The sequence below is a fragment of the Somniosus microcephalus genome, chromosome 22 (assembly GCF_052327205.1).
Source record: "Somniosus microcephalus isolate GS21.2 chromosome 22, FLI_Smic_1.0, whole genome shotgun sequence".
NCBI lineage: Eukaryota > Metazoa > Chordata > Chondrichthyes > Squaliformes > Somniosidae > Somniosus > Somniosus microcephalus.
In genome coordinates, this window is record NC_141008.1 from 12956363 (window position 1) to 12983513 (window position 27151).

The 27151-nt window shown below is 44.0% G+C and overlaps 1 protein-coding gene across 2 annotated transcripts in view; it reads right to left on the reverse strand.

The window, feature by feature from the left end:
- Nucleotides 1-27151, reverse strand: part of ankfy1 (ankyrin repeat and FYVE domain containing 1) — a 76755-nt gene that overhangs the window by 21260 nt on the left and 28344 nt on the right. For both annotated transcript variants that reach the window (XM_085964192.1, XM_085964190.1), the window contains exons 5-15: nucleotides 22843-22966; nucleotides 20547-20696; nucleotides 20082-20247; nucleotides 15234-15438; nucleotides 11988-12056; nucleotides 11655-11851; nucleotides 8257-8354; nucleotides 5559-5781; nucleotides 4738-4836; nucleotides 4177-4330; nucleotides 3752-3920 (exon numbers count right to left, since the gene is read on the reverse strand). In XM_085964192.1, the coding sequence (XP_085820318.1) occupies nucleotides 3752-3920; nucleotides 4177-4330; nucleotides 4738-4836; nucleotides 5559-5781; nucleotides 8257-8354; nucleotides 11655-11851; nucleotides 11988-12056; nucleotides 15234-15438; nucleotides 20082-20247; nucleotides 20547-20696; nucleotides 22843-22966 (1654 nt within the window). The remainder of the gene's footprint in view (nucleotides 1-3751; nucleotides 3921-4176; nucleotides 4331-4737; nucleotides 4837-5558; nucleotides 5782-8256; nucleotides 8355-11654; nucleotides 11852-11987; nucleotides 12057-15233; nucleotides 15439-20081; nucleotides 20248-20546; nucleotides 20697-22842; nucleotides 22967-27151) is intronic.

Below are 27151 nucleotides of genomic sequence, written 5' to 3' on the forward strand. Positions count from 1 at the left end.
CCTTCATGCAGAATGGTGTCAAATGCCTTTTGAAGTCTAGGTACACCAAATTGTGCTCTTGGGATGTTACTTCTCAAAGAAGTTGAGGAGGTTGGTCAGGTGGGATCTTCCCCTTCGGAATCCAAACAATGTACCCATCCTCAGATGTATTCATTCCATGTCTGTGATTGATGGCAAGTGCAGACTAGGCCCTGCAGAATCCCAACACTTCCATCCAAATCAGATTTCCATAATTAAATTGACTATTCCTAAACAAGAAAATACACAGCAGCAATGGGCATACAATATTATTGGCCTAATCGTGTCTGCTGCTCTCCTGAAGGTTTAACACTTTCTGGCATAGATGAAAGAATGAAGGAAGACTTGCATTTCTATAGTGCCTTTCACCACCTCAGGACGTCCCAAAGCGCTTTACAATCAATCAAATACTTTTGTAGTGCAGTCACTGTTGTAATATTGGAAATGCGGCAACCAATTTGTACACAAAGCCCCACAATCAGCAATGAGGCAATGACCAGATAACCTGTTTTAGCGATGTTGGCGAGCAATTGGCTAGGACTCAGAGAACTCTCCTGCTCTCTTCCAATAGTGCCGTGGGATCTTTTGCATCCGGTAGATGGAACCTCCAACAGTGCAGCACCCTCAGCCTAGATTTGGTGCTCCAGTCTCTGAAGTGGGACTTGAACCCACAACCTTCTGACTCCGAGGCGAGACTGCTACCAACTGAGCCAAGGCTAACAGATGCCAAGGTGTAGCGGACCCAACTGGCCGGCCAATGTGTGAGCCTGGACATGTGGTGGTAAAACAGGACATCACCAGATAGCAGGGATGGCAGCATTGCCAGGAGCAGCAGGAATTCTGGCTGGTTTTCCCCTCACAGCCCAGGAGTGCTGACGCCACTTATAGCACCTCAAATACTGCCCTCTCTCAGCACAGACCAGGGCCAGAACCAGTCACCCCAAATACTGCCCTCGCTCAGCACAGACCAGGGCCAGAACCAAATACTGCCCTCTCTCAGCACAGACCAGGGCCAGAACCGGTCACCCCAAATACTGCCCCCTCTCAGCACAGACTAGGGCCAGAACCGGTCACCCCAAATACTGCCCTCGCTCAGCACAGACCAGGGCCAGGACCGGTCACCCCAAACAAATACTGCCCTCTCTCAGCACAGACCAGGGCCAGGACCGGTCACCTTCAGGTGTGTATGGCTTCGCTCCCCAACAGATGCTTTGCTTTTGTTTAAAGCTTGGCTTGAAATTGCGTGACCATATTTCCAATTTCAAGCTAGAACACCATGCACATTAACATAGATAAAATACAGCAAAGTATCATTTCTGCTTTCTGACTTTCTCCAGTGCAGGTAAAAGGGAGGGGATATTAGTATGGAATACAGTATATCAAAACTATGCATAAAAATATGCAACTACGATACACAGCTAGTGGAGGCACATATGACAAAGCACTTGATCCACAAGCCTGCATGTGTTTAGACATTTGGAAGTTCTCGAAGTTTGGTTCAAGAATAACGAGGGGAGTTCGGTCCAGCACAAATGAAATACAGAAGACTATTTTTTTCCTCAAACATCGAGAGGGTATAGATTCCAAAATCCAATTCCCCTACTTCCAAAAGGCTTATAAAGATCTCATGATTTAGCTAGTTAGGCTCTGTAACTAACATCCCAAAATCCAAAACGTGGCTCAAGTGTACAAGGCGCTTGTCGAACTCTCCTGGACTCAGTACAGATTGAGCCAACCATTCAAATTTGTGGTTCCAGGGTTGAGGGTTCACATTACCAGAAGTTTTCCCCCCTCCCCATCTGTCCTGAAGGCACCAACACAACAGGTACCGTCCCACAGGCACTGGCCGCCCTCCAATACCTCAATGAAGTTAGTTATGGGGCCACCTCACCCAACTTTTGCTCAAATGGTATCGATTGCACGCCACTCAACCCACATTCCACTCGCTGTCAGCAAAGCATTTTGAACAATAAAGGCGTGAATCTTGTGCAGGTCAAAGTTCAGTTATAATCCCAGAACTGGTTTACCTGATATTCAACATACATCAAGTTAGTGCACTTGCTGATCCTGTAATCCTACCAAACAGTGTCACCAAAGGCAACAGGTGTCAATAAATAAGGCATTTAAAGCAACAGTGCTTCATATACCAGACATCATTATTACACAATAAAACAGTGTTAAAAATCACTCCAGCATCATCGAAACATAGAAAAATAGCACCATTCGAGCCTGCTCTGCCATTCAATATCATGGCTGATCCTCTGTCTCAATACCATATTCCTGCTCTCTCCCCATACCCAGTGATGCCTTTTGTGTCTAGAAATCTATCTAACTCCTTAAATATATGCAGTGACTTGACCTCCACAGCCTTCTGTGGTAGAGAATTCCACAGGTTCACCACCCACTGGGTTAAGAAATTTCTCCTCATCAGTCCTAAATGTCCTACCCCATATCCTGAGACTGTGACCCCTCGTTCTAGACCGCCCCAGCCAGGGGAAACATCCTCCCTGCATCCAGTCTGTCTAGCCCGGTCAGCATTTTACAAGGATTATGCCAGCTTGGTCCAGTTGGTATCTCTAGTTTCTGGGTCAGAAGGTAATGGGTTGAAGCCCCATACAAAACACTTGTTGGGCTAACCAGCTGGCTCAGCACGGAAGAAATGACACTGCCAGAGGTGCTGCCCTGCCTGAAGATTTAGGTGGGCATTAATGTTGTAATGGGAAGTGCTGGCAATCTGAAGAGATACAACATTTCCCAAAGGGACTTCATCTATATCTACACCTACTTTGTGATTTCCAGAATTCTGGCTCCCTGTTGTGAGATTCTAGTTAATACTCAGGAGTGTAGTACACTGAGCTTTCCGAAGGTCTACCAACAGAAAGATTACTGGGATGGAAAATTGTCCTGGTTTCTCTTAGGGTGGGAAGGGAGATGGGAGAAAGAAGAAAGCAGGGCTGATGAAAGAATGCGGGTATTAAAAGTTTAGGCCACACTTCGGGTCTCCATATTGCAAAAAGGATATAGAAGTACTAGAGAAAGTGCAAAAAAGATTTACAAGGATAAGACCAGAACTGAGATCGAGAGAGAGATCAGATCGAGAGAGATGACCAGATTGAGCTCTTAACATTATATATTCAATAGGGTACACGGAGAGAATATGTTCCAACTTATGGGAGAGTCCAAAACTAGTGGCCATAAATGTAAAGATAGTCACTAATAAATCCAAAAAGGAATTCAGAAGAACTTTACTCAGAGTGGTGAGAATGTGGAACTTGCTACCACAGGAGTTGTTGAGGCGAACAGCATAGATGCATTGAAGGTAAAGCTAGATAAGTACATGAGGAAGAAAACAATAGATATGCTGAAGTAAGGCAGGAGGCTCATGTGGAGAAGCAGCACCGGCACAGACCTGTTGGGTCAAACGGCCCGTTTCTGTGCTGTAAACACTATGTAAAGTTCCTTCAACAAGCAGAACCTGTAGCATGATGCATTGCAGAATTATGTGATATACTATTAATGACTGGTTTCACATTCCCTACAGGGGAGGCTTCTGGCTTGATGCACCTATTTTCACAAAGACTGGGATGGAGGTGGCTATAGTTCACACTTGAACTTAATTCTATAGAAGAAAAAGAAATTGCATTTTTATCCATCTCCAGACCCATGCAATAAAACAGTTGAAAGTACTTGAAGCTATGAAAAAAGGGTCAACTCGGTGTTGAGTGGCACTCACCAGGGTGGAGGCTATGTCCTCAAGCCCACTCTCCAGGGCCAGCCACAGTGGTGCATTTCCCTTCTCGTCCGGTACAGCCATATCTGCACCACGGGTACAAAGAGCATCGACCACAAGTGGAAGCTGGTTTTTGATGGCCAACTGAAGAGCTGTCTCACTGTCGCCGGTTCTGAGTAAGAAACATAAAGATACGAGAGAGGGGGGGGAAAAAGTGAGAAATAACGAGACAGAAATAAAAAAAGTGCACCAAGGATAGCCGATGATAAAATGTATTTAGGGGCAACAAAGGAGATCCGAATGAAAACATCACAAATCGCAATGCTGGCCTTTAACTTGTGCAAGATCACATTTAAACAGGATGTACACCGTATTCTCTTTGCAGCTTATATATGCGTTATCCATGTACTATACAGCATCTCACTCACCTAACATTTATATCAGCTTGGTGCTCAAGGAGGAAGAGGGCACTCTTGCTGTCTTGCCTCTGAATTGCCATGTGCAGTAGGGTCTGACCATTGGACATGCAGTCGTTAATGGCTGCCCCTGAACCGAGCAGCTGTGCTGCAATGGTATGCATGCCTGCGGGGAGAGTGCAGTTGGTACTAGTTAACCTTTGGCCTTCAGGTCATATTGCAGAGGGAGAAAAGCCATAGTATCCTTTCAAATTTAACCTCTGATTTTATCACTTCTACCACTCCCCCCTCCCACCCCCCCATTTTTTTTAATTTGTTGATGCAGATGAAAGTAGGCAGTGCTTTTTAAAAAGAAAAGATGCTTTATATCATTCACAAAGTAACCCGCTGACTTACCAATTATTCTCCGGTAATACCAAATCGCATCACAAAAGACATCACCCTACCCCTTCACAATAGGTCTACCCCAGGTTACAAGACGACCCACTTCAGCAGGTCACCGTAGCAGAAATACTTCAACTTTCACAAAAAAGTTACAGGAATGAGATTAATACAAAATACATTCATAGTTACCTGTCCACAGAGCCAGCCCCAGGACTGTCTGATCTCTTGAATCTTTGAGGCTGAAGTCAGGAATGATTTGCAGATTACTAGCAGCATGAAGTGCATTTGCTGAGTTGATTAAAAGAATAAAATTAGTTTTCTTTCCATCTCTCAGTTCTCCAGAACAAGGAGTCATGTTCAATGATGATTAATCTAAATGATTCGAGCCAAACCACAGGGGTTTACAGCACAGGAGGCCATTCAACCATGGTGCTCTTTGAAGTAAATCACAGACCTCCGACTTTGGAAGCATATTACAGTGACAAGTAACCTTATCAGAGGCATTCCACCACGTATTTACACAGATAATATGCTTATACAGGCATAGTAGTTTGGAACTGAAAAGTCTAAATTAATACTTAAAATAATTTTTTTGTATTTCTGCTGTAATTCCCCCAAAGTAGTACATCACATTATTTAAAAAAGATACTTTTTGCTAATCAATCACACAAGTAATGTCTGCCATTAACTGCTCCAAACTGCTCCATCAATGTTTACAGTATAAAAGTACTAATTACTGTATGTTCAAGGAATAAATGAAAAAGCATCGAGTTATTACTGGGCAGATCTTTTATAAACTTCTTTCTAAATCCCATGGGGTGGAAAGAAGCAGAGCAAAGAAAAAGGGGTGTGGGGGAGAAGGAGAGTCTGCAGAACTGGACTTAGGTCTGCCCCACAATCTTTTCAAGCCATATTAATTTAATCATACGTTACCACTTAAGAAATCAAATCATTGCCCGCATTCGTAACAGCCTTGGGATCGACTGGGTGAGGGGGCGAAGTAAACCTACCTTTCTGCTCCAGTATCACAGACACTACATCTGGATGATTGTGTGCTATCGCCATGTGAAGCGGTGTCTGCAAGTGGAGACCCTCGGTCGATTCTTGCGTCACACCTGTGCTGACAGGGAGCGATCGTTTGGTTTGGATGTTGGGATTTGCGCCATGCTGCAGTAGTTCTACGGTGAGATTCGCCAGGCCATGACGGCAGGCCGTGTGAAGCGAAGTTTCACCCTAAGTGCACAGCGAGAGAGAGAGAGATTGATTTATCAAATTTAAGTTAGAACATCTTGTGCTATGAAAAGCTGTTCAATGTGTAATAAATTAACATTTGGGTCCTTTAATGAAGACTATTGCAGGAAGATATCAATGGACTAGTCAGGTGGGCAGAACAGTGGCAAGTGAATACACAGTAAATGGTAGGACACAGAAGTGCAGAAGATCAGAGGGACCTTGGAGTGCATGTCCACAGATCCCTGAAGTTAGCAGAACAGGTAGAGAAGGTGGTTAAGGCGGCATACGGGATACTTGCCTTTATTAGCCGAGGCACAGAATACAAGAGCAGGGAGGTTATGCTTGAACTGAATAAAACACTAGTTAGACCACAGCTAGAATACTGCGTACAGTTCTGGTCACCACATTACAGGAAGGATGTGATTGCACTAGAGAGGGTGCAGAGGAGATTTACGAGGATGTTGCCTGGGCTGGAGAATTTTAGCTATGAGGAAAGATTGGATAGGCTGGGGGTTGTTTTCTTTGGAACAGAGGAGGCTGAGGGGAGACCTAATTATAAATGGTGTATAAAATTATGAGGGGCTTAGATAGAGTGGAAAGAAGGACTTAGTTCCCTTAGCAGAAGGGTCAATAACCAGGGGGCATAGATTTAAAGTAATTGGTCAGAGGATTAGAGGGGAGTTGAGGAGAAATCTTTTCACCCAGAGGGTGGTGGGGGTCTGGAACTCACTGCCTGACAGGGTGGTAGAGGCAGAAACCCTCATCACATTTAAAAAGTACTTGGATATGCACTTGAAGTGCATAGACAAAGCTACGGACCAAGTGCTGGAAAGTGGGATTAGGGTGGATAGCTGTGTCAGCTGGAGTGTAAAAGATGGGCCGAATGGCCTCCTTCTGTGCTGTAAATTTCGATGATTAACCTTAAGAATTATCATGGCAATGCTACATTTGGTATAAAAAAAGTTTCCTCCACCTGCTATTCTCAATCCATCTCCTAGTTGGCAACGGCCATTGTACCAAATTGGCAATCTTACACCAAAGGCACAGGATTTTCACAGGAGGCCATTCAGCCCATCCTGTCTGTGCCAGCTCTTTGAAAGAGCTCTCCAATGATTCACACTCCCCCAGCTCTTTCCCCGTAGCCCTCCATTGTTTTCCTCAAGTATATATCCAATTCCCTATTGAAAAATACTACTGAATCCTACAAACACTATTGCTCATCCAGGGATATGGGGATTAGGTGGGAAATTGCTCAGGTCAAAGATCAGCCACGATCTTACCGTATGGCCTGCTCCTGCTCCTATTTCTTATGCTTCCACCACCCTTTCAGGCAACGCATTAACTACTAAAAAATTCTCATCTCTCTCCTGATTCTTTTGCCAATCATATTAAACCTGTGTCCTTTGGTTACTGACCCTCCTGCCAGTGGAAAGTTTCTCCCTATCTACTCTATCAAAAACCCTTTATAATTTTGAACACCGATTAAATCTCCCCTTTAACCTCCAAGGAGAACAATCCTAGCTTCTCCAGTCTCTTTACATAACCAAAGTCCCTCAGCCCCGATACCATTCTAGTAAATCTCCTTTGCTGCCTCGCCAAGGTATGGAGAAACAGAAATTGTTATACTGGCACAGTAAGGGAATGGCATACGGTTAGGGGATTTATGCTGCAGCTAATTGTGGCTGGTTGGAAAATTCAAGCTGCAAACTGAGAGAGTCAGTGTGCCACGCAAATAGAAATGATTAAATATGGATCATCATGCGAAGAGCTTTTCCCCAGTGTTGCCAAAGCTGGAGATATGGGTTGGGGGGGGACAAAAAAACTTAATGGTCAAGTGATGGTGTCAATGTCAAAACCATTTAAAGATGGAAAACACTTTGGAATGGTCAACTGAAAATCCATGTAGAAAGCATGAAAGACATAAATACACAAACATTTATGACCAACTGGAAAGGCGGACATTCTATTCTCCAGTTGTTGACGTTTACTTTCCAAAGCAAGTCACTGGTGCTGGGCGACAGTCCTGTGGCCAAGACCAGCCTTCCAGTCTCACTCAAACTGTCCAATGTTGTCCACACATCCAACCGGATAACAAACCAGGGGAAGAGAACTTTTGGCCACTTTTTCCTTTCACCTCAATCCAAAGCCAATGACAGCAGCCCATTTGAGACTGGCTAACACCACAAACCAAAACTTGAAGCCCTTCTGTCACACCATGTGGTGCATTTACCCATTAACTGAGTGAATATGTTCTGGTGAAGGTATGTGCGCTGAAGCCACCGAAGCAGTTTCATGTGCTGCTTTGGCAGCTCTTTGTAGCGCACAATTTCCTGGAACAGAATTTAACAGAGTCAAATGCAGCCCAATATACTGGGGAAAAGTCTCAATCCATTAATGTGTAACAATGTCATCGATCATATGGTTTTCTCCATTTATTGTAAAAGAAGACATTTCCTTGAAAGTTAAAAAACTCACCGACTGATTGGTGTGGTTAACCTTGGCCCCGTGAGCAACCAGGAAGAGTGCAGCGGCTTCATTTCCAGTTTCTGCTGCTCTTTGGATCAAACAATTCCCTGGCACAGAATTCAACAGTCAAATGCAGTTCACTGTATTCACAGCCTCTAAAGAGGACAATAGGCTGGGAAGACTTTCCACAGATTAGTACTTTATAATATGTAGATATAAACAACATCTTTGTTTACTTTTATTCTCTAAAATGTCCTAAAGTATTTCATATGCTTGTCAATCTCCTATATACAGGAAACTTTCAATTTACCGGCACCTAAATAACCGGAAATCTCGGTTAACCGGCAAAATTCAGGAGTAGGTTCAGGTAAGTTTTACTTCATATTCTACTTGCCTTCCTCGATCGGTTGCTGTGCAAGGGTGTGGCTGCAGCTGTTGCTAAGCTACAGACACGCTTGGAACTTGTGGCCATTGTTCTGAACCTGTTGCTAAGCAACAGGGTTTGTTGCTTTATACGGAGCTCTCAGCTCTCCGTATCTTTTACTATAGCTTTCGGTTATCTGGAATTTTTGATGAACCGGCACCACACCACAGCCGGATTAAAAAAAAAAAAAAAAAGTAGTAAGTTTCTTGTACAGGGAGTCAAGACCAAGTGTAATGTTCAAGTGAAGCAAGTTTAGAGGTTGGGGAATAATTGAAACAAATTCAGTAACCATTTTAAGATCATACATTCTGTTCGTGTATATAATGCCTAGGTTTTGCATTGATATTTATAGTTAAATAGCAAACTTTACAGCAATTTGGGAAGCAGAGTTGCTTGCAGGATAGGAATTTATCTGCAGTACAGGCTGGGAGGCACCAGATAGGTCTACAATGCCACCAGTGGCGAGAGGGTGTAATTACAGCAGGACAAGTTTACATAGACAGTCGTCATTATAAATGTAACCATAGGAATTTATAATGGAAAAACTAAGCATGCAGATGCAAGAGTTTTAATATATTGTATTGTATTAGATAGATGGATTGGGGATCAGAGATTTTTCTTCTGAACTCTGTCGGAAATAATTCCTACTGGTACTCTTGTGCCAATAGACACACAATTGGGAAATCATCTTTTGATCTTGTGGCCTTGTTTTGGGTGGGACAGGAGACAAGAGGAGGACAGGAGAGGTTGAAATGCATCCCATAAATTCAGATCTGAACTTTAAAAAACACAACGACTGAACAAAGACACACACATTCCCAACTGTATCACCTGGAAAGCAAAATGCCACAGATGAACAGTCACTCTCAATCACCAGGTTATAGACGGAGATTTTGGGGGAAATTTACACTGTAGAGAGAAAATCATAAGGCAACCAGAGGGGGAAGGGAAATATGAAACCTACAGAAAGCTAGCAAACAAAATTAAATCTTTGCCCTCCTCCAGCTACCAGCACCATGAGCCAAGACCACGACTGACCTCATGAGGCACCAACAAAACCATCCACCACACATGAGACAGCAAGATAAGCCGATACTTCTTGAAGTGCAATATTGTCAGAGATGCTGTCTTTTGGGTGAGATGGTAAACTGTTTGCCTGCTCAGGTGGACATAAAGGACCCTATGGCACTCGATGAAGTATTAGGGGAATTTTACCAGTGTCCTGGCCTCCATTTATTCCTCAGCCTACACCAACACAGACTAGCGGAGTCACTCTCATTGCTGTTTGTGCGACCTTGCCGTGCTTAGCTGCCACATTTCCATTGGCTGCAAAGCACTTTGAATGTCCCAAGGATTTGAAAGGAGCTATATAAATGCAAATTCCTTATTCTTTCTAAAAGTCTCCCGCTTTCCATGCACAAAGGTATTTATTTAAACGGGACAGTCTGGAATGGTCCAGAAAGCACTTTGGAGTTTGTTCATATACAGTAAACTCTTGTTTAAACAGCACTTTATCATCCGGAATACTTTACTAACCAGCAAAATAGATACATCTCAATACAAAACCTCAATAACCGGTAATCTTGCCGATTCTACCATACATTTAACGGAACATTCTGTAGGCGAGTACCCAATTGTATAGTACATTTCTTGATTTTTTTTATTTGTGTTAAAAATTGCCGTGGTAGGTATACCTCTTATCCAGAATTGTTCATCAACCGGAACCATCCTGGTCCCATAGGTGCCGGTAAGAGGTTACTGTACATAGAATAAGTAACCCGACAGTGCAAGAGGTAGACTCTGCACACCCCTTCACATGTCAGAAGAAACTTTGTACTGCAATTAGTTAAGTGAACCAGAACTCAACTGTATCACTACATGGACTCCTGTGCACAACATATTTCATCTGATTTGGGAACATCACAAGTGTGTTAGTCATACACCCTGATAACTGCAAACCTTTGAACGTGTAAAGATCTTGGTGATGAACCACGACACTTGCTTTTTGAAGATACTATCCTCCCCTATTGAAGAACAGATGGGTGGTGTAGCATACAGACATTATGACAGCCAGTCGCTACTGCTCCCTGGATAATCCCAAGGAGGCAAGTCAAGTGTTGCATTGAAGGACAGAATCCCCATCCTTCAGAGCACCTTGGGGGAACTCAAATTCCCTTGATTGATATTGGTTCTCGGGATGTGGGCGACGCCGGCAAGGCCGCATGTATTGCCCATTCCCAACTACCCCAAGAAGCTGGTGGTAGACCTTTGCCTTGAACTGCTGCAGTCCATGTGATGACTGTGCTCCCACAATGGCATCAATAGGGAATTCCAGAATATTGACCCAGCAACGATAAAGAAACAGCAACATATCTCCAAGTCAGGATGGTGTGTGTGACTTGGAGGTAATGATGTTCTCACAATTTTGCTGCTCTTGTCGTGTCTCGGTGGTAGAGGACGCAGGGAAGAGAGGTGGTATTGAAGTATCCCCAGCGAGTTGCTGAGTGCATCCTGTACCCACTACAGCGACAGTACACTGATGTGGGGGGGTGGATATGTAGCTTGGCGACAGGGGTGACAATCAAGAAAACTGCTCGAATTTGGGTCGGTGCAAACCTTTTGAGTGTTGCGGCTGCACCCATCCAGGCATGGGGTGCATATGCATACTCTTGACTTGGGTCTTGGCTAGGCTGAGGTGGTCAGGATCAATGTTCCGGTTCATTTTTTTTGGGTGCGCAGCCCCTTTAAGGGGTTGCACAGCCCATTCAAAATACCGCGCATGCACAGTTCTTTGCACTGAAAAGCCGGCTGCGTGGGAGGTATGGAGAGCTGCGCAGCTTAAAGGGAACATTGGTCACGATGTGCGACACTTTGTCACATCAGAATAAATATAGCAGCTCCAATAAGCACCTAGTTTCTAATCACACCAAGTCATCTATTAAACACACATCTAATTTTCATTGTGTAGCTGCTAGTTTCTCACCTTTCGTATCCGGAGCATCTGGATTACTGCCCCGCTTAATAAGTTTTGCTGCAAAACTGTTCCCATCAAATGAGGTGCCATTCACAACCGGAACATCGTCAAATGGATTCACCGACTGATCAGAGTCCACCGTTATATCCTGGAGCGCTAACCACAGTGCCGTACTTCCTTCGTGGTCCTTCAGCTCCAAGTCACATCTAGAACAAAGATGGTCAAAGACTTTTAAAAACCGGTGCCGAATCCCACAACGTGAATAAAACAATTTAACTTAAGAACTCAACAAGGTGCTGCTCTCAGAAGTCACGACGACAGGGATGCACGACTCATACTTACTGTTTACACTGCAGTAACTGCATGAAGACATACTCATTCCCTGCCAATATAGATGTGTGCAACGGTGTCCTGTGTAAGGGAGAGAGAGAGGTTCAAGTTAACAAATGGCACACAGCTTTCTGTAACGGCACTGCTGCACGTTAGAAGTACTCCCACAAGGTGAATAGATTTGATCAGAAAGTTTTGACAAACTTTCAGTAACAAAATGATCACTCCACATGGTAACATATCGGCAGGATTAAGCGACCCAGACAGTTCACAGTCCTTTCCGACAGCCAGCTGGACAGCGGACACATTGTAGGGTTAAGCTCAAGGTCCCGACGATCGCAATTGAAAAGCAGGATGACCCAACCCAATAGTGTCGTTATCCTACAGCAGCACAACTAGAATGGAATACAGTTCTCCACAATACTATCTATTGCAAAACAGATTTTGAAGGCATCTTCGGAGTTGCATGTACACAAGGATTAGAAGATAATCTTTTATTTGGATTAATGAGCTCTGTTTAAAGCTATTAGCTGTCAATTTTACAGGCAGAACTCAATGATTAAAAAATGTAAAATACTTCTCTTCAGCCACATGGTGGCACCATTTTACTGCAGGAGACTATCACTGGACTCCTTACAAACCATGGAAAACCATGCTCCAATATTGAGTCTCTAGTCTGAACTCTCAGCTGTACAGCTGTTGGGAGGTACCAAGGGGCTAGATATCTTCCCAGCTCAGGTAGATCAGGCTGCAGAATTAGAGATGCAGAAATCAGACGACTGGACAAAGCTGGGGCACTATTTTGCTACGTGCAGCTCCAACAGATGAAGGCCAGTTGACCCACCTAGCTCATCCATTTATAGCAACCTATTACAGCATTCAAGTGCTCCGCCAATGCCTCAAGTTCTTGCCTCCACCCCCCTACCCTCCAAAGACCACTCTGGTTATCATTCACTGTGTGAAGTGCTTTCTGCCATCAGTCCTGATCTTGCCTTTTACGAGCTTGTACCCGTGACCCTTTGTCCTGCAGTCATGGTTTAACTTGAAACAGTGCTCCGGCTTAATCATTATCCCATACCTTATACATCTCTATATGGCTCCCTCTCATTTGCAACCTTTGAAAGCTGAAGAGTTCAAGTTTTTCCCTAAAATTTCATAACAGTGGGACAGGCCAATGTCCCTCAATTGCCCCCACCCACCCCCCGCCAGCACAATTCACACCCCATCTAGAGCCATCCTTTGTTCCTTAGCCTGTCCCATTACCACCTCCTCTCGCCTTGAATCTCTCTCAATCTCTCCCACTTTCTATCCGTCCCTTTTGTTCTTTTATCCCCTCCCACTTTTCCCAACCCCTAACTTGCTTCACAATCTATTTCTTTTCCTGCTTTTTTCCCCAGTTCTGACGAAAGGTCATCGGCCTGAAACGTTAACTCTGTTTCTCTCTCCACGGATGCTGCCCTGGCCTGCTGAGTTTTTCCAGTGTTTTCTGTTGTTATTTCGGATTTCCAGCATCCGCAGTATTTTGCCATTTTCGGCCCCAACTGGAGTATTGTGTCCAATTCTGGGCACCGCACTTTAGGAAGGATGTGAAGGCCTTGGAGAGGGTGCAGAAAAGATTTACAAGAATGGTTCCAGGGATGAGGGACTTCAGTTACATGGATAGTCTAGAGAAGCTGGGGTTGTTCTCCTTAGAGCAGAGAAGGTTGAGAAGAGATTTGAAGAGGTGTTCCAAATCATGAGGGGTCTAGACAGAGTAGATAGAGAGAAACTGTTCCCACTGGTGGAAGGGTCGAGAACCAGGGGAGACAGATTTATGATGATTGGCAGAGGAACCAAAGGCAACGTAAGGAAAAACTTTTTTACGCAGCAAGTGATTATGATCTGGAATGCACTGCCTGAAAGGGTGATGGAGGCAGATTCAATCGTGGCTTTCAAAAGGGAACCGGATAAGTACCTGAAGGAAAAAAAATTGCAGGGCTACGGGGAAAGGGCGGGAGAGTGGGACTAGCTGAGGACCGGCATGGGCTCAGCGGGCCGAATGGCCTCCTTCCGTGCCGTCACCATTCTATGATTCTAATATGGAAGGCAGCATCGTCAGAACAGATGCGATGGAGACAGAGAAACTAGGAGAATGGAATTAAGTCCTCCAGGGTGGGAGGAAGTGTAGTTGTGGGAGTCAGTGGGGTTATAGTGGATGTTTGTCGATGGCCTATCCCCAGAAATGGAGACAGAGAAGTCGAGGAAGGGAAGAGTCAGAGCTGGACCATGTGAAGGTGAGGGAAGGGTGGAAATTGGAAGCAAAACGAATCTTCTAAATTCATCTTTTGTTTCTTTACTTGTCCTATTACCATCTCCTTCATTAGAGCAAAGGAGGTTGAGGGGTGATTTGATACAGGTGTACAAGATTATGACGGGTTTGGATAGGCTAGACAGGGAAAGGCTGTTCCCACTAGTTGATGGTACAAGGACTAAGGAACACAGATTTAAGGTTTTGGGCAAGGGATACAGGGGAAATTTTTTTATGCAGCGAGTGGCGAGGACCTGGAACTTGCTGCCGACGGAAGTGGTGGAAGCGGAGACGCAATGTTTTCAAGGGGAAGACTGGATAGGCACCTGAGTGAAATAAACTTGCAGGGCTAGAGGATAGAGCGGGGAAATGGGACTGACTCGATTGCGCTGCAGAGAGCCGGCACGGTCTCGATGGGCCGAATGGCCGCCTTCTGTGCCGTTATGACTCCTTTTGCTTTGTACCATCATACCTTTTGTCATTTAATCACTCCATCCTTCCGCCCTATCACAGACCTCCCTTTTGTTCTTTACTCCCCTCCCACCCCTGCTTAAAATCAGTTACAGCTCAAACTTTTTCTAGTTCTGACGAAGGGTCATCGACCTGAAATGTTAACTGTTTATATCTCCACAGATGCAGCCTGACCTGTGGAGTATTTCTGGGATTAATAACGCATTGTATTTAATGGCACAGGGCTTATTGATGTTCTATTCCAGTACTCGGAGTTAATTTAAAATTCAGGAATGTCACTCTGAAGTCAGGACAGGATTGAAATTAACGCATAAAATCAGGACAGTTGATGAGTATGGAAGAGGAGTGCGAGGTGTGAGAAAGAAAGGACACAAGAGTGAGGAGGTGCAGGTAGTCACCGAGTCACACATACAGTTCCGGTCTATCATAGCTGCAGGAGACTAGGTGGAAAAAGAAGTCAGAACGTAGCCAAAAGCAGCATAATGCCCACGGTCACTCACCGTCCTTTGCTATCCTGCACATTGGAATTGGCAGCTGCTTCCAAAAGTGCTTGTGCAATACGTGCCATTCCTGCCATTGCCTCCACCGAGTGTTTTTTTAGACTGTACGAGGCCACAAGGTGAAGTGGAGTCTCATGCTCTCCGTATGTAGCTGCATTGACGCGAGCGCCGTTTCGAATCAAGAAGCTAGCGGAAAATTCGTCACCTGGGTTTAAAAAAAAAATTAAAATCCAACCCATTTAGTCCCAAACCCACACATCACTCTTCCAACAAGTCTAGGGAGAGGCTACAATATATAAAGACTAGCTGGGGGAGCCCGGCTTTGCCAGGGCTGTTTTGGGCCGGGCGGTTTAAATCGAGTGCGAGGCTTTGGGGCCTCTCTGCGTCCCTCTGTGAATCTGCTGCCGGGCAACATTTCTACCTTTTAATACCTTGAAAGATGAAAGTGAAAGTACTTATAAAACTTTTTTGGTAAATCTTGTTATTTTTAAAAGAGATACTAACTTTTTCAAAGCTGGATAAGCAGAGTAGTTTGAGCTGGAAGCAGTGAAACAATGGCTGCCACATCCCTGAGATGAAAACGATTAGTCCCGCCCCCACACACACACACACACACACCGATTGGCCAACCATCAGGGGACTGTACTGTAGGATTGGTCAATCGTGACGGCACAGGATTGGTCGAACCTTGACGTCAGTCGATCAATGCTAAGTAGCAGATAATGAGTTTAATTTTGAAGGTTTTTTGCATAAGGCGCGAACAATTTTCGTCCGACCGAAAAGTAAATACGCTTACGACCGTCCTGGAACCGTAAGCTTTCTTCGGAGGTACGCTCTAACTTGCCACATGTAGCTGGAGTACAGCATTCATTGGCATTCCTCCAATGAGTTTCAAGCTTTACCAGCCAGATTTCCTTCAGTGTATAAATTCACTGTGGAATGTTCCATTTAGATGGGAACAGTATTCAAAAAAAGTGGAGGAACAAACTAGCACTGTATACTGTCCAGGCTGGGAAGCAGGCTACAGAAAATAATACAATAGCTGTACAGCAGGCTGGCTTGACGCACACCATCCTGACTTGGAAGTACATCGCCGATCCTTCATCGTCGCTGGGTCAAAATCCTGGAACTCCCTCCCTAACAGCACTGTGGGAGCACCTTCACCACACGGACTGCGGCGGTTCAAGGCAGCGGCTCACCACCACCTTCTCAAGGGCAATTAGGGATGGGCAATAAATGCCAGCCTTGCCAGCGACACCCAGATCCAGTGAATGAATGAAGTGATAAAATGTTTGAAGTCAAATATATTAAAAACTGTGCAGATATTGTCATGCAATAGTCACTCTGCTACAAGTCATGAATAAATCGTCGTTTTCAATAGCAACGTGGGCCTCCAGCCTTGCCAGCGACGCCCACATCCCATGAATGAATTAAAAAAACCAGAAGGGTCTTTAAAAAGTATTTGAACTGCATTTACAGAAACTGATACAATTGGTATCATTCCCACCTCCAGCTGTTGCAGTGGATGCTGCAATTGGAGAAGGAGAAGATGATCAGTGGTTTATGAGCGGTGGAATGGTTACATAAACTGGCATTCCTGCCAGAAAGGTGGCCTTGATGGCTTTAGGCTGGAAGTCAAATATAATGATGGAAATTATGTATCATAAAGACGGGGCTGGTGGAAGCTAGACTTAGACCAGCTTCAGATGTCAGCTCACAGCCTGCTCTTTCCCCACTGCTTATTAGCACAGAACAGAACAAGAGGCGGCCATGCAGCCCCTCGTGCCTGTTCCGCAATTCAATGAGATCATGGCTGATCCGTGACCTAACTCCATATACCGGCCGTTGCCCCATATCCTTTCATACCTTTCGTTAATTTTAAATCGGAGATTGATAAATTTTCATTAACAATTGATCTTGCATCAACTGCCATTTGCGGACGAGCTCCAAACTTCCACCACCCTTAATGTGCAGAAGTATTTAATAATTTCACTCCTGAAAGATCTGTCTCTAATTTTTAGACTATGTCCCCTAGTCCAAGAATCCCCAACCAGCATAAATAGTTTCTCTCGATCTACCCTATCAGTTCCCTGTAATATCTTTCATTTCAGCAGGGAACTTTCTTAAAATGAATTTAACACCTCAATAGCTTCATTAATACCAAAAACAGCACAAGTTCACATCTTATTCTAAGTTGCACACATGGTGATCTACCGATCTTCAGCGATGGAATTTCATGCATTACAACACACACAGAATACCTAGTATGTAAATAATTGAACAAAACATCAAATTATGTGCCAGGATCACCTCAGGGCCGTTTGTCCCCACAGCTTCTACAAGGCACCAGTTTTTAACTATTGACTCGTTCATGCCGCATCATCATAGCAACCAACCACCTCCTCGATAGAGTTTTATTTTGTGGCTTTTTTTTGCTTCAGCAGAATCAGAAACTATTAAGAATTTGGGATCTTCAGAATGTTTGAATCGCAACTCCAACTTCAAAAAGAACCTTTTCAGCAATATTAGGAACATGCAAATAACAACACAGGAAAAGACCTAGAGGTCCATCCAGCCCGTCCTACAAGTTGTGACACCATACCACCCCACCCGGACCATGAAATCTCCTGGGAGAGGCAAAAATCTAGGTACAAAACCCAGGGGGGAAAAATGTGGAATAAAAAACATATTTAAACTTATGCACAAATTGGTTTATAAAATATTCAAAGTCCTGCACAGAGCATGCACTTCCAGCAAGTGTAACCCCTACCAAACTCATTTAACCCTTTGATGTAGCTCTGATCACCTCATTCCTCCCATGTGACTCACTCCAGAGCAGGCCCTCCCAGCTGCGGATTCATCTCTCCGAGCTAGGCGGCGCTGTTCTCAACAGCTTCACCTGCCTGGAGCCAAGTTCCTTGAAGCACTTTTACTGTCAACCTCAAAAGGAAGGCCCAGCCCTAGCCAAACTAAGCCTGATCAGTGTGATATTGTAGCAGCATCGATCTCTCTTCACCCCAAATTCTCAAGTGCAGAGGAAGAAAAAAAAAAGAGGAACAAAAACATATGCAGGGAGTCAGTAGTGCTCAAGCCATCATCCCCCAGAACCTGCCTCTGGCCCAGGGTGCCAGCCCGAAGCTAGTTTTAAGTACAAAAATGGTTTAAGTACTGTATGTCATTACACAGTGGGAGAGTACAGTAAACTGTGGGTTTTGCACTTAAACTGCTTCGGGGCTGGACCCAAGCAGCTGGTCAGGAATCAGGATGCAGACCACATTCTCCGGAGTCTGTTTCAGCCCCCAGCCCCCCTCAGTGCTACCAAACTCTACCACCTCTCCCTCCTTCTCCCATTGCTACCAGATCCCATCACGCCCCAAGATTACTGCCATGCCCAGTCACCTTTTGCACCTAATGCCTCCCAGTCCATGGGAGGCTGTTCCCAGTTTCCAGACACCGAAGACCTCCCTCGTGCAGCCAGACTCCCACCCCTTCCTTAGTGCTGCACACCTACCGGCTACATATTGGGACCCTCCACCACCGACAGGTCCTGGAAGTTACAAATGCTCACAGATTTCGGGGCCTACTCCGCCACATAGTGCTATCAAACCTTGTGACTCTCTCCACCGCACCCCACCCTGTCTGGATGCAAGAGAGCTGCAAACTTGTCTCAGGAAAGTCACAATCACAGCCCGCACAGCAACAAAACCATCCCAATCAACTCAAATAACCACTCAGCTGTTAAATCACCAAATCTCCAGCTAACTCACTGTGAAAGAATCAAAGACAAGCAGTGTGGCCAATGAGGATTAGCTCACCTGCTAAGTAGCCCGTTGACCAATTCTGGCAGGTGAGGGATGCATCATAGGAGATGTCATTTCCAATCTGCTCCTACAATACCCAGGATTATATGGCAATAACCAGCCAGAAAACTTACAAACTACTGAGGTACAAAGAGCAAAAAAACACTTTCCAGTGCTCTTTTATTTGTTCTTGGGATGTGCCCCTTGCCAGTGTGACAGACAGCATTTATTGCCCATTCCTAGCTGCCACGAAGACATCAAGAGTCAACCACAGTGCCAGTCTGGAGCCACATGTAGGCCAGACCAAGTAAAGGTGACAGTTTCCCTTCTCTGAACTAGTGAACAAGTAGGGTTTTAACAACAATCTAGAGCTTTATTTCCTGGTTATTTTCCTGGTGCAAGCCCAATGACCAGATTTATTAAATGTGATTTCACTGGGGGTGGAAGATTTGAAACAAACCAGTTTACAGTCCAGTACCATAACCACCAAGATACTGAGCTGTGCCAATAGGGATGATTTTTTAATACATCACTGAGGATTATCGAGCAATGCCAGAGGCACTTTCTTGCTGACTTCAGACATTGCAGCTAGAGGAAACCAGGCCCAGACCATGGCAAATTAACCACTTGTTCAGTGAGAAAACCTTCCTGCACAGTGCTACATATATAGCTTCAACAAGAAGGGGGAAAGGAATCTCTTTTATAGTCATATAAATAATGGAGAACAGAAAGAAGTTCTGGGGAGGGAGGAGAGAATAACTAAACTGCTTGCTTCATAAGCAGGTTTTGCAAATTGGTAGGTAAATAATAAAATCGGTGAGGCCCACATCTTCAGTAGGTTGTGTAATATTTGAATATTAAGCCAATCATGCAATATATTTGTTTCAGTAAATTTGCTGAATGGATTGATAAATCACCGTCACATTTAGGGACCGTGCTGAACATCAGACGGAACTCCAGACGCCGGATTACACGCAAGAAATGCACATTTGTCCGAGCGAACCCAGCCGTCAATATATTGACCTTCATTCCCTTGCTGTCACTTTACCTCTTTGGATAGCCTTGTGAAGCAAACTCCAGCCATTCTTATCCAGCATGTCAACATCCGCTTTGTTATTAACCAACGTTGTTGCAATACTCTCCAGCTGTCGAGAGAGCGCTAGATCCAAGGCCAGGTCTCCATTACCGTCAAGTTCATTTAGTTTACCAGGCAACTAAGTAAAAAAAAAAAAAAAACATTAGTAAATAAATGTGTCAATGGTTTTCATTTGTTGCGGGATGTTTAAATGTAATTCAGTAATATCTGCAGCAGCCTTCAGCGCAGTTGCAGGCTTATCTTGAAAATCTACGACATAAATGCACGACTTTCAGCCGCGCTCCGAGCAAGCATCTGAGGAACGAGACAAGACTCCTCAAAAAGTTACAGGTGTAGGAGGAGTGAGACGGCCAGAGGTCAGCGACCCATGACATAGGTCATTAGCACATTGCTTCCGCTAACAGAAAGTGCTCCTACCTGGGAGTCCATCGCGATGAGGTAGAGAAACACAACATCTTCTCTCTCCACTTTGATAGCTTTATGCAAAGGGTATTCAGTCTTCGATTTAATCATTTTGTACAACAAAGGCGCAGTCATGCTGCTGAAATCATCCTTCCGCAGATCATCCTAGATCAACAAATACAGAAACTGCTTTAATAGGTAAAGTAGATCAATAGCTAAACTCTCCAAAAGAATTATTTTCGCTGCATATTTGCCAATATCTTTCCATTCAGCTCAATATGTAAAAGCTGTTTAGACTAGTTACATTTCTACAGCACGCCTCATATTAGGGACACATCTCCACTCTTTACAAGGGGAATGGGCGAGGAGAGGAACCAGAGAGAAAGGCTGTAAGGGAGACATTCAAGGACATTGGAATGGTTGGTGTTGAAGAGGGGTGGGGGAACCTGGGAGGGACAGTGAACTGCAGTCACAGGAGATCATTGGTGACTGGTCTCTGTGCTGTTAGGGGCAGAAGGCTGACAAAGGCCTAGAACAGAGTGTGTTGGGAGCACAGCTGTGAAGAATGATGTGTTGCAGGTTGGGGAGGATGGAAGGGCTGAGGGTAGGCTTTATTAGCCAAAAAATAAGCTCCAGTTTAAACTATAGATCATATTATAAAACTCTCAAGTCCCTCGGGAATTTCTACCACTGCTTTGCAATGCTTGGTACCATAACTGCTACAAGATGGAAATTACTAATGGCTGGTCAAAATAATTGCGTTTTCCTCCACTCAAATATCCTCAACTCCTTGCCAGGGTACACATTTCACAGGTGATGCCTCATGTGGAAGCCTAGACAGTTGAGTGTTGTTGAGTTATTCAGTCATGGTGGGGAATGTAACCTGTTCTCACCAGTGGGCAGAGGTTGCGAGCCTGAAGCAGTTGAAGCATTGACATACCACCATTTCACGTACCCAGGACATCCGAGTGTTTTACAACCAATTACTTTTGAAGTGTAATCACCGTTATGTAGGAAAACATGGCAGACAACAGCAAATGAACAAACGACCTGATAACCAACATTACAAAATGCAGATTGAGGGATCAATGTTGACCAGGGCTCTGGGAGGATTCTGATCTTCAAATCGCACCACGGGCTCCTTTACGTCCATTAGAGGAGCCAGAGGGGACCTCGATTCCACATCTTATTCAAAATGAACTTTACCTTAAGAAGTGTGGAGACCAAAATTGTAGCTACCACTGCTGTGGCAGAGATCAACTAGCATAGCAGACTGGAGACCATACCTAGCATCTCCTGGGACTATATGGCTGTTACTCACCACACTAACCAGCAGAGATAGAGAGCACAATGGCATTTCTTACCATTACCATGGTAATTAATGTGTAACTTGGATTTTGTAGTTACCAATTCTGGGAGGAACCAAAAACAGCCAGCTATTCTTCCACCTCCAACTAGTAATGAAAAATGTCCTTGGTGTGAATTTTATTCACAATACGTGTAAAATTTAAAACACAAACTGGATTTCAAAGTTTTGGATGAATTTGTGCCAGAAAGGAGGTGATGTTAATGCGGAGGAAAGTTGCATTTCCACTTTTGACATCCAGTGTCTGCACCAAGCACGCATCAGTTATAGTCACATCAGTTATAGCACAGGGGTTTCCACAATCAATCCGATCAGTTACAGCACAGGGTTTTCCCCAAATCCTGACCCTGTTGCACCGCTATAACATTTTCATTTCTCACACCGGCCACTCAATACTGCAGACTAGTGCAAATTAGGAACTTGGCTGAGAGACTCGATTCTTTAGTCTGAACTGGAATTAAACCCAGAGCAGAAATAATGGTGATGTCAGAAAATGTCCCATCCTGTTCTTTTAGTTTAAAGGAAAGGGAGGGAAGTGGGATGTAAATAAACTGCCATCCTTGATATTCCTCATGCAGATCCCTACAGGCAAATCAAAAGGTAGACTGTGAGGAGCTCGGCAATTTCGGAAATGATGTACAGTATTTCAATCACCCGGTTGATGTGTGTCGGATTTTGTGTCCCACATTATACTGTGTTCACTAACTACACAGACAAAAACACCACTGCAAAAAGTTGCAAAGGTTAAACCACGGAATTCGATAAAATCGGAGGAACGTGCAAGGTAAATTTGCAAGATACTCTGGAACTGTGGTATAAAACATAGCTTAGGCTCTCCGATATTCAGCATCGTGCCTTACATGCAACTCTCCTGTGAAGTGCCTTAGGATGTTTTACTATGTTAAAGGTGCTATATAAAATGCAAGTTGTTGTTTTGTAACTCACCCAGTGGCTGGCTATAATCTCGGAACAGTAGTTCAACAATGTAATAGCATTCAGCTCCTCAGCAGTCTGATAGAACCGAATACAGTTCCTAACGTTAACAAGAGACATGACTCCTTTTTCACACCTGTCAGCAGGAAAAAAGTACAGACATCAAGACACTACTGTGCATGCACAGATTGTATATTCAAAAAAGATTCTAAATACTGAACTTCGTCCAAAATATTTTTATTTGCCAGCAGAAATAATAGAAGTTAGAGTTCAGACTTATGATCGCTGGTCACAGAATTTGTTGTACATGCTTAGTGCCACAGGAGTGCATAGTTACAACACCCTAGACCCCTCAGTACCAATATCTTAGCCAAGCTTAAATCAGTTACTTTTCTCTTTGCATCTGAACAAAGATTCCAGTGCCAGGGAGTACATGTAACTTACCAAAAGGAGTTCAGCATTTGCATCCTATTGTTGAGGTTTTCAAAGGTGACTAACCTTATTGAATTCTTTGAAGTAGTAGATATGGGGATTGCAATGGACTTTCAAGAGGCATTCGATAAGGTACCACATGGTAGACTCATGACTAAGGTCACAGAGCATGTGGAATCAGGGGACAAGTAACATAACGGATAGCAAACTGGCTACAAAACAGAACACAATAACGGTAGTTTCTCAGACTGTTGGAAGGAGGGAAGTGGTGTTCCACAGGGATTGGTGCTGTTGTTCACCATGTACATAAATGATTTGGACATGCGAATCGAAAGTACTATATCAAAATTTGCAAACGACCCCAAATTGGGGGGCATAGTTAATACTGAGGAAGAACGCGAAACTAGGGGTCATAAATATAAGATAGTCACTAACAAATCCAATAAGGAATTCAGAAGAAACATAGAAGATAGGAGCAGGAGTAGGCCATTCAATGCGATCATGGCTGATCATCCAAATTCTTTACTTCATTACTTAGTGTGGTTAGAATGTGGAACTTGCTACCACATGCAGTGGTTGAGGTGTATAGTGTCGATGCATTTTAGGGAAAGCCAGAGAAGTGTAGAATGGTTATAGCACAGGAGGAGACCATTCGCCCATCCCTGCTCTTTCCAAGAACAGACAGGGTTAATTAGCAATCTCATAGTAAAGGATCCTCTGGGGCAGAGTGATCATAATATGATAGAATTTCACATTAAGTTTGAGAGCGACTTGCCCAAGTCCGAAACTAGAGTCTCATACCTATGTAATTGGCTTTATTTAAGTTTGAGGGGCAAGTTGGCAAAGGTAGATTGGAAAAATACATTAAACGGTGTGGCAGTAGATAAGCAGTGGCTAGTATTTAAAGGAGTATTTCATAATTCTCAACAAAAACTCCACGGGGAAAAAAGTGTTCTATCCATGGCTAACTAAAGAAGTTAAGGATAGTATCAGATTGAAAGAAGCAGCTTATAATGTTGCGAAGAATAGTAGTAAGCCTGAGGATTGGGAGAGTTTCAGAAACCAGCAAAGGATGACCAAAAAATTGATAAAAAAGGGGAAAGAGAGAAAACTAGCAAGAAATATAAAAACAGATTGTAAGAGCTTCTACAAGTACATAAAAAGGAAGAGAGAGTAGCAAAAGTAAATGTTGGTCCCTTGGAGGCAGAGATGAAATATTATGGGAAATCAGGAAATAGCAGAAACATTAAACAAATATTTTGTATCTGTCTTCACAGTAGAAGACACAAAAAGCACACCAAAAATGGTAGAGAACCAAGGGTCTAACAAGGGGGAGGAACTTAACGTAATTAATATTAGAAAAAAAGTACTAGAGAAACTAATGGGACGAAAAGCCAACAAATCCCCTGGACCCGACAGTCTACATCCTAGGGTTCGAAAAGAGGTGGCTGCAGAGATAGTGGATGCATTGGTTTTGATCTTCTAAAATTCCCAAGATTCTAGAACGGTCCCAGCGAATTGGAAGGTAGCAAATGTAACACTGCTATTCGAGAAAGGGAGGGAGGGAGAAAACAGGGTACTACAGGCCAGTTAGCCTGACATCAATCATTGGGAAAATGCTGTAATCCATTGTTAAGGAAGTGGTATCAGGGCACTTAGAAAATCATAACATGATTAGGCAGAGTCGACATGGTTTTATGAAAGGGGAATCATGTTTGCCAAATTTATTAGAGTTTTTTTGAGGATGTAACTAGCAGGGTAGATAAAGGGGAACCAGTGGATGTAGTATATTTGGATTTCCTTACATAAGGGCTCATGGAGTTGGGGGTAATATGGATATGCATGGATAGAGGATTGGTTAACGGACAGAAAACAGAGAGGAGGGATAAACGGATCTTTTTCAGATTGGCAGGCTGTAACTAGTGGGGTGCCGCAAGGATCAGTGTTGGGGCCTCAGCTATTCACAATCTATATTAATGACCTAGATGAAGGGACCGAGTGTAATGTATCCAAGTTTGCTGATGATACAAAGCTAGGTGGGACAATAAGCTGTAAGGAGAACACAGAGTCTGCAAAGTGACACAGACAGACTAAGTGAGTGGGCAGTAAGGTGGCAGATGGAATATAATGTAGGGAAATGAGAGATTATTCACTTTGGTAAGCAGAATAGAAAAAAGGATATTTTTAAATGGTGGGAAACTTTTAAATGTTGGTGTTGAGAGAGATTTAGGTGTCCTCGTGCAAGAAACACAGAAAGCTAGCATGCCCGCACAGTAATCAATAAGGAAGGCAAATGGCATGTTGGCCTTTATTGCAAGGGGGTTGGAGTAAAGAGTAAGGAAGTCTTGCTCCAATTGTACAGGGCCTTGGTGAGACCACACCTGGAGTACTGGGCACAGTTTTGCTCTCCTTATCTAAGGAAGGATATACTTGCCTTGGAGGCGGTGCAACAAAGGTTCACTAGATTGATTCCTGAGATGAGAGGGCTGTCCTATGATGAGAGATTGTGTAGAATGGGCCGATACTCTCTGGAGTTTAGAAGAATGAGAGGTGATCTCATTGAAACATACAAGATTCTGAGGGGGATTGACAGGGTAGATGCTGAGAGGTTGTTTCCCCTGGCTGGAGTGTCTAGAACGCGGGGGCATAGTCTCAGGATAAGGGGTCGGCCATTTAAAATCACGAAGAAGAGGAATTTCTTCACTCAGAGGGTTGTGAAGCTTTGGAATTCTCTACCCCAGAGGGCTGTGAATGCTGAGTCTTTGAGTATATTCACGACGGAGATCGATAGATTCTTGAACTCCAGGGGAATCGAGGGATATGGAGATCGGGCGGGAAAGTGGAGTTGAGGTCGAAGATCAGCCATGATCTTATTGAATGGCGGAGCAGGCTCGAGGGGCTGTACGGCCTACTCCTGCTCCTATTTCTTATGTTATGTTCAGCTAGTCCCACTCCCCTGCCCTTTCCCCCATAGCCCTGCAAATTAATTTTCCTTCAGGTACTTATCCAATTCCCTTTTGAAAGTCATGACTGAATCTGCCTCCACCACCCTCTCAGGCAATGCATTCCAGATTCTAACCACTCGCTGAGTAAAAAGGTTTTTCCTTATGTCGCCTTTGGTTCTTCTGCCAATCACCTGAAATCTGTGTCCTCTGGTTCGCAACACTTCTGCCAATGGGAACAGTTTCTCTCTATCTACTCTGTCTAGACCCGGCATGATTTTGAACACCTCCATCAAATCCCCTCTCAACCTTCTCTGCTCTAAGGAGAGCAACCCCAGCTTCTCTAATCTATCCACGTAACTGAAGTCTCTCACCCCTGGAATCATTCTAGTCAATCTTTTCTGCACCCTCTCTAAGGCCTTCAAATCCTTCCTAAAGTGCAGTGCCCAGAATTGGACACAATACTCCAGTTGAGGTCAGACCAGGGTTTTATAAAGGCTCATCATAACTTCCTTGCTTTTGTACTCTATGCCTCTATTTATGAATCCCAGGATTCCATACGCTTTTTTTAAACTGCTTTCTCAACCTGCCCTGCCACCTTCAATGATTTGTGCACATATACCCCCAGGCCTCTCTGTCCATGCACCCCCTTTAGGATTGTGCCCTTTAGTTTATATTGCCTCTCCTCGTTCTTCCTACCAAAATGTATCAATTCAATTCAATTTTTTATTTGTCATATATGCAGCAAACATGTGTACTGCACAATGAAATGTTGATTTTTACAAGTCCTCCCAACATTGGAATAAATATGGCATAGCAATGATAAAAATAATAGAAATACAGTAATAAAATAAATAATAATAAATTATTCATTCATGAGTCTTATGGCCTGGGGGGTAGAAGCCGTTTCGAAACCTGCTGGTACGAGACCGTATGCTTCGGTATCT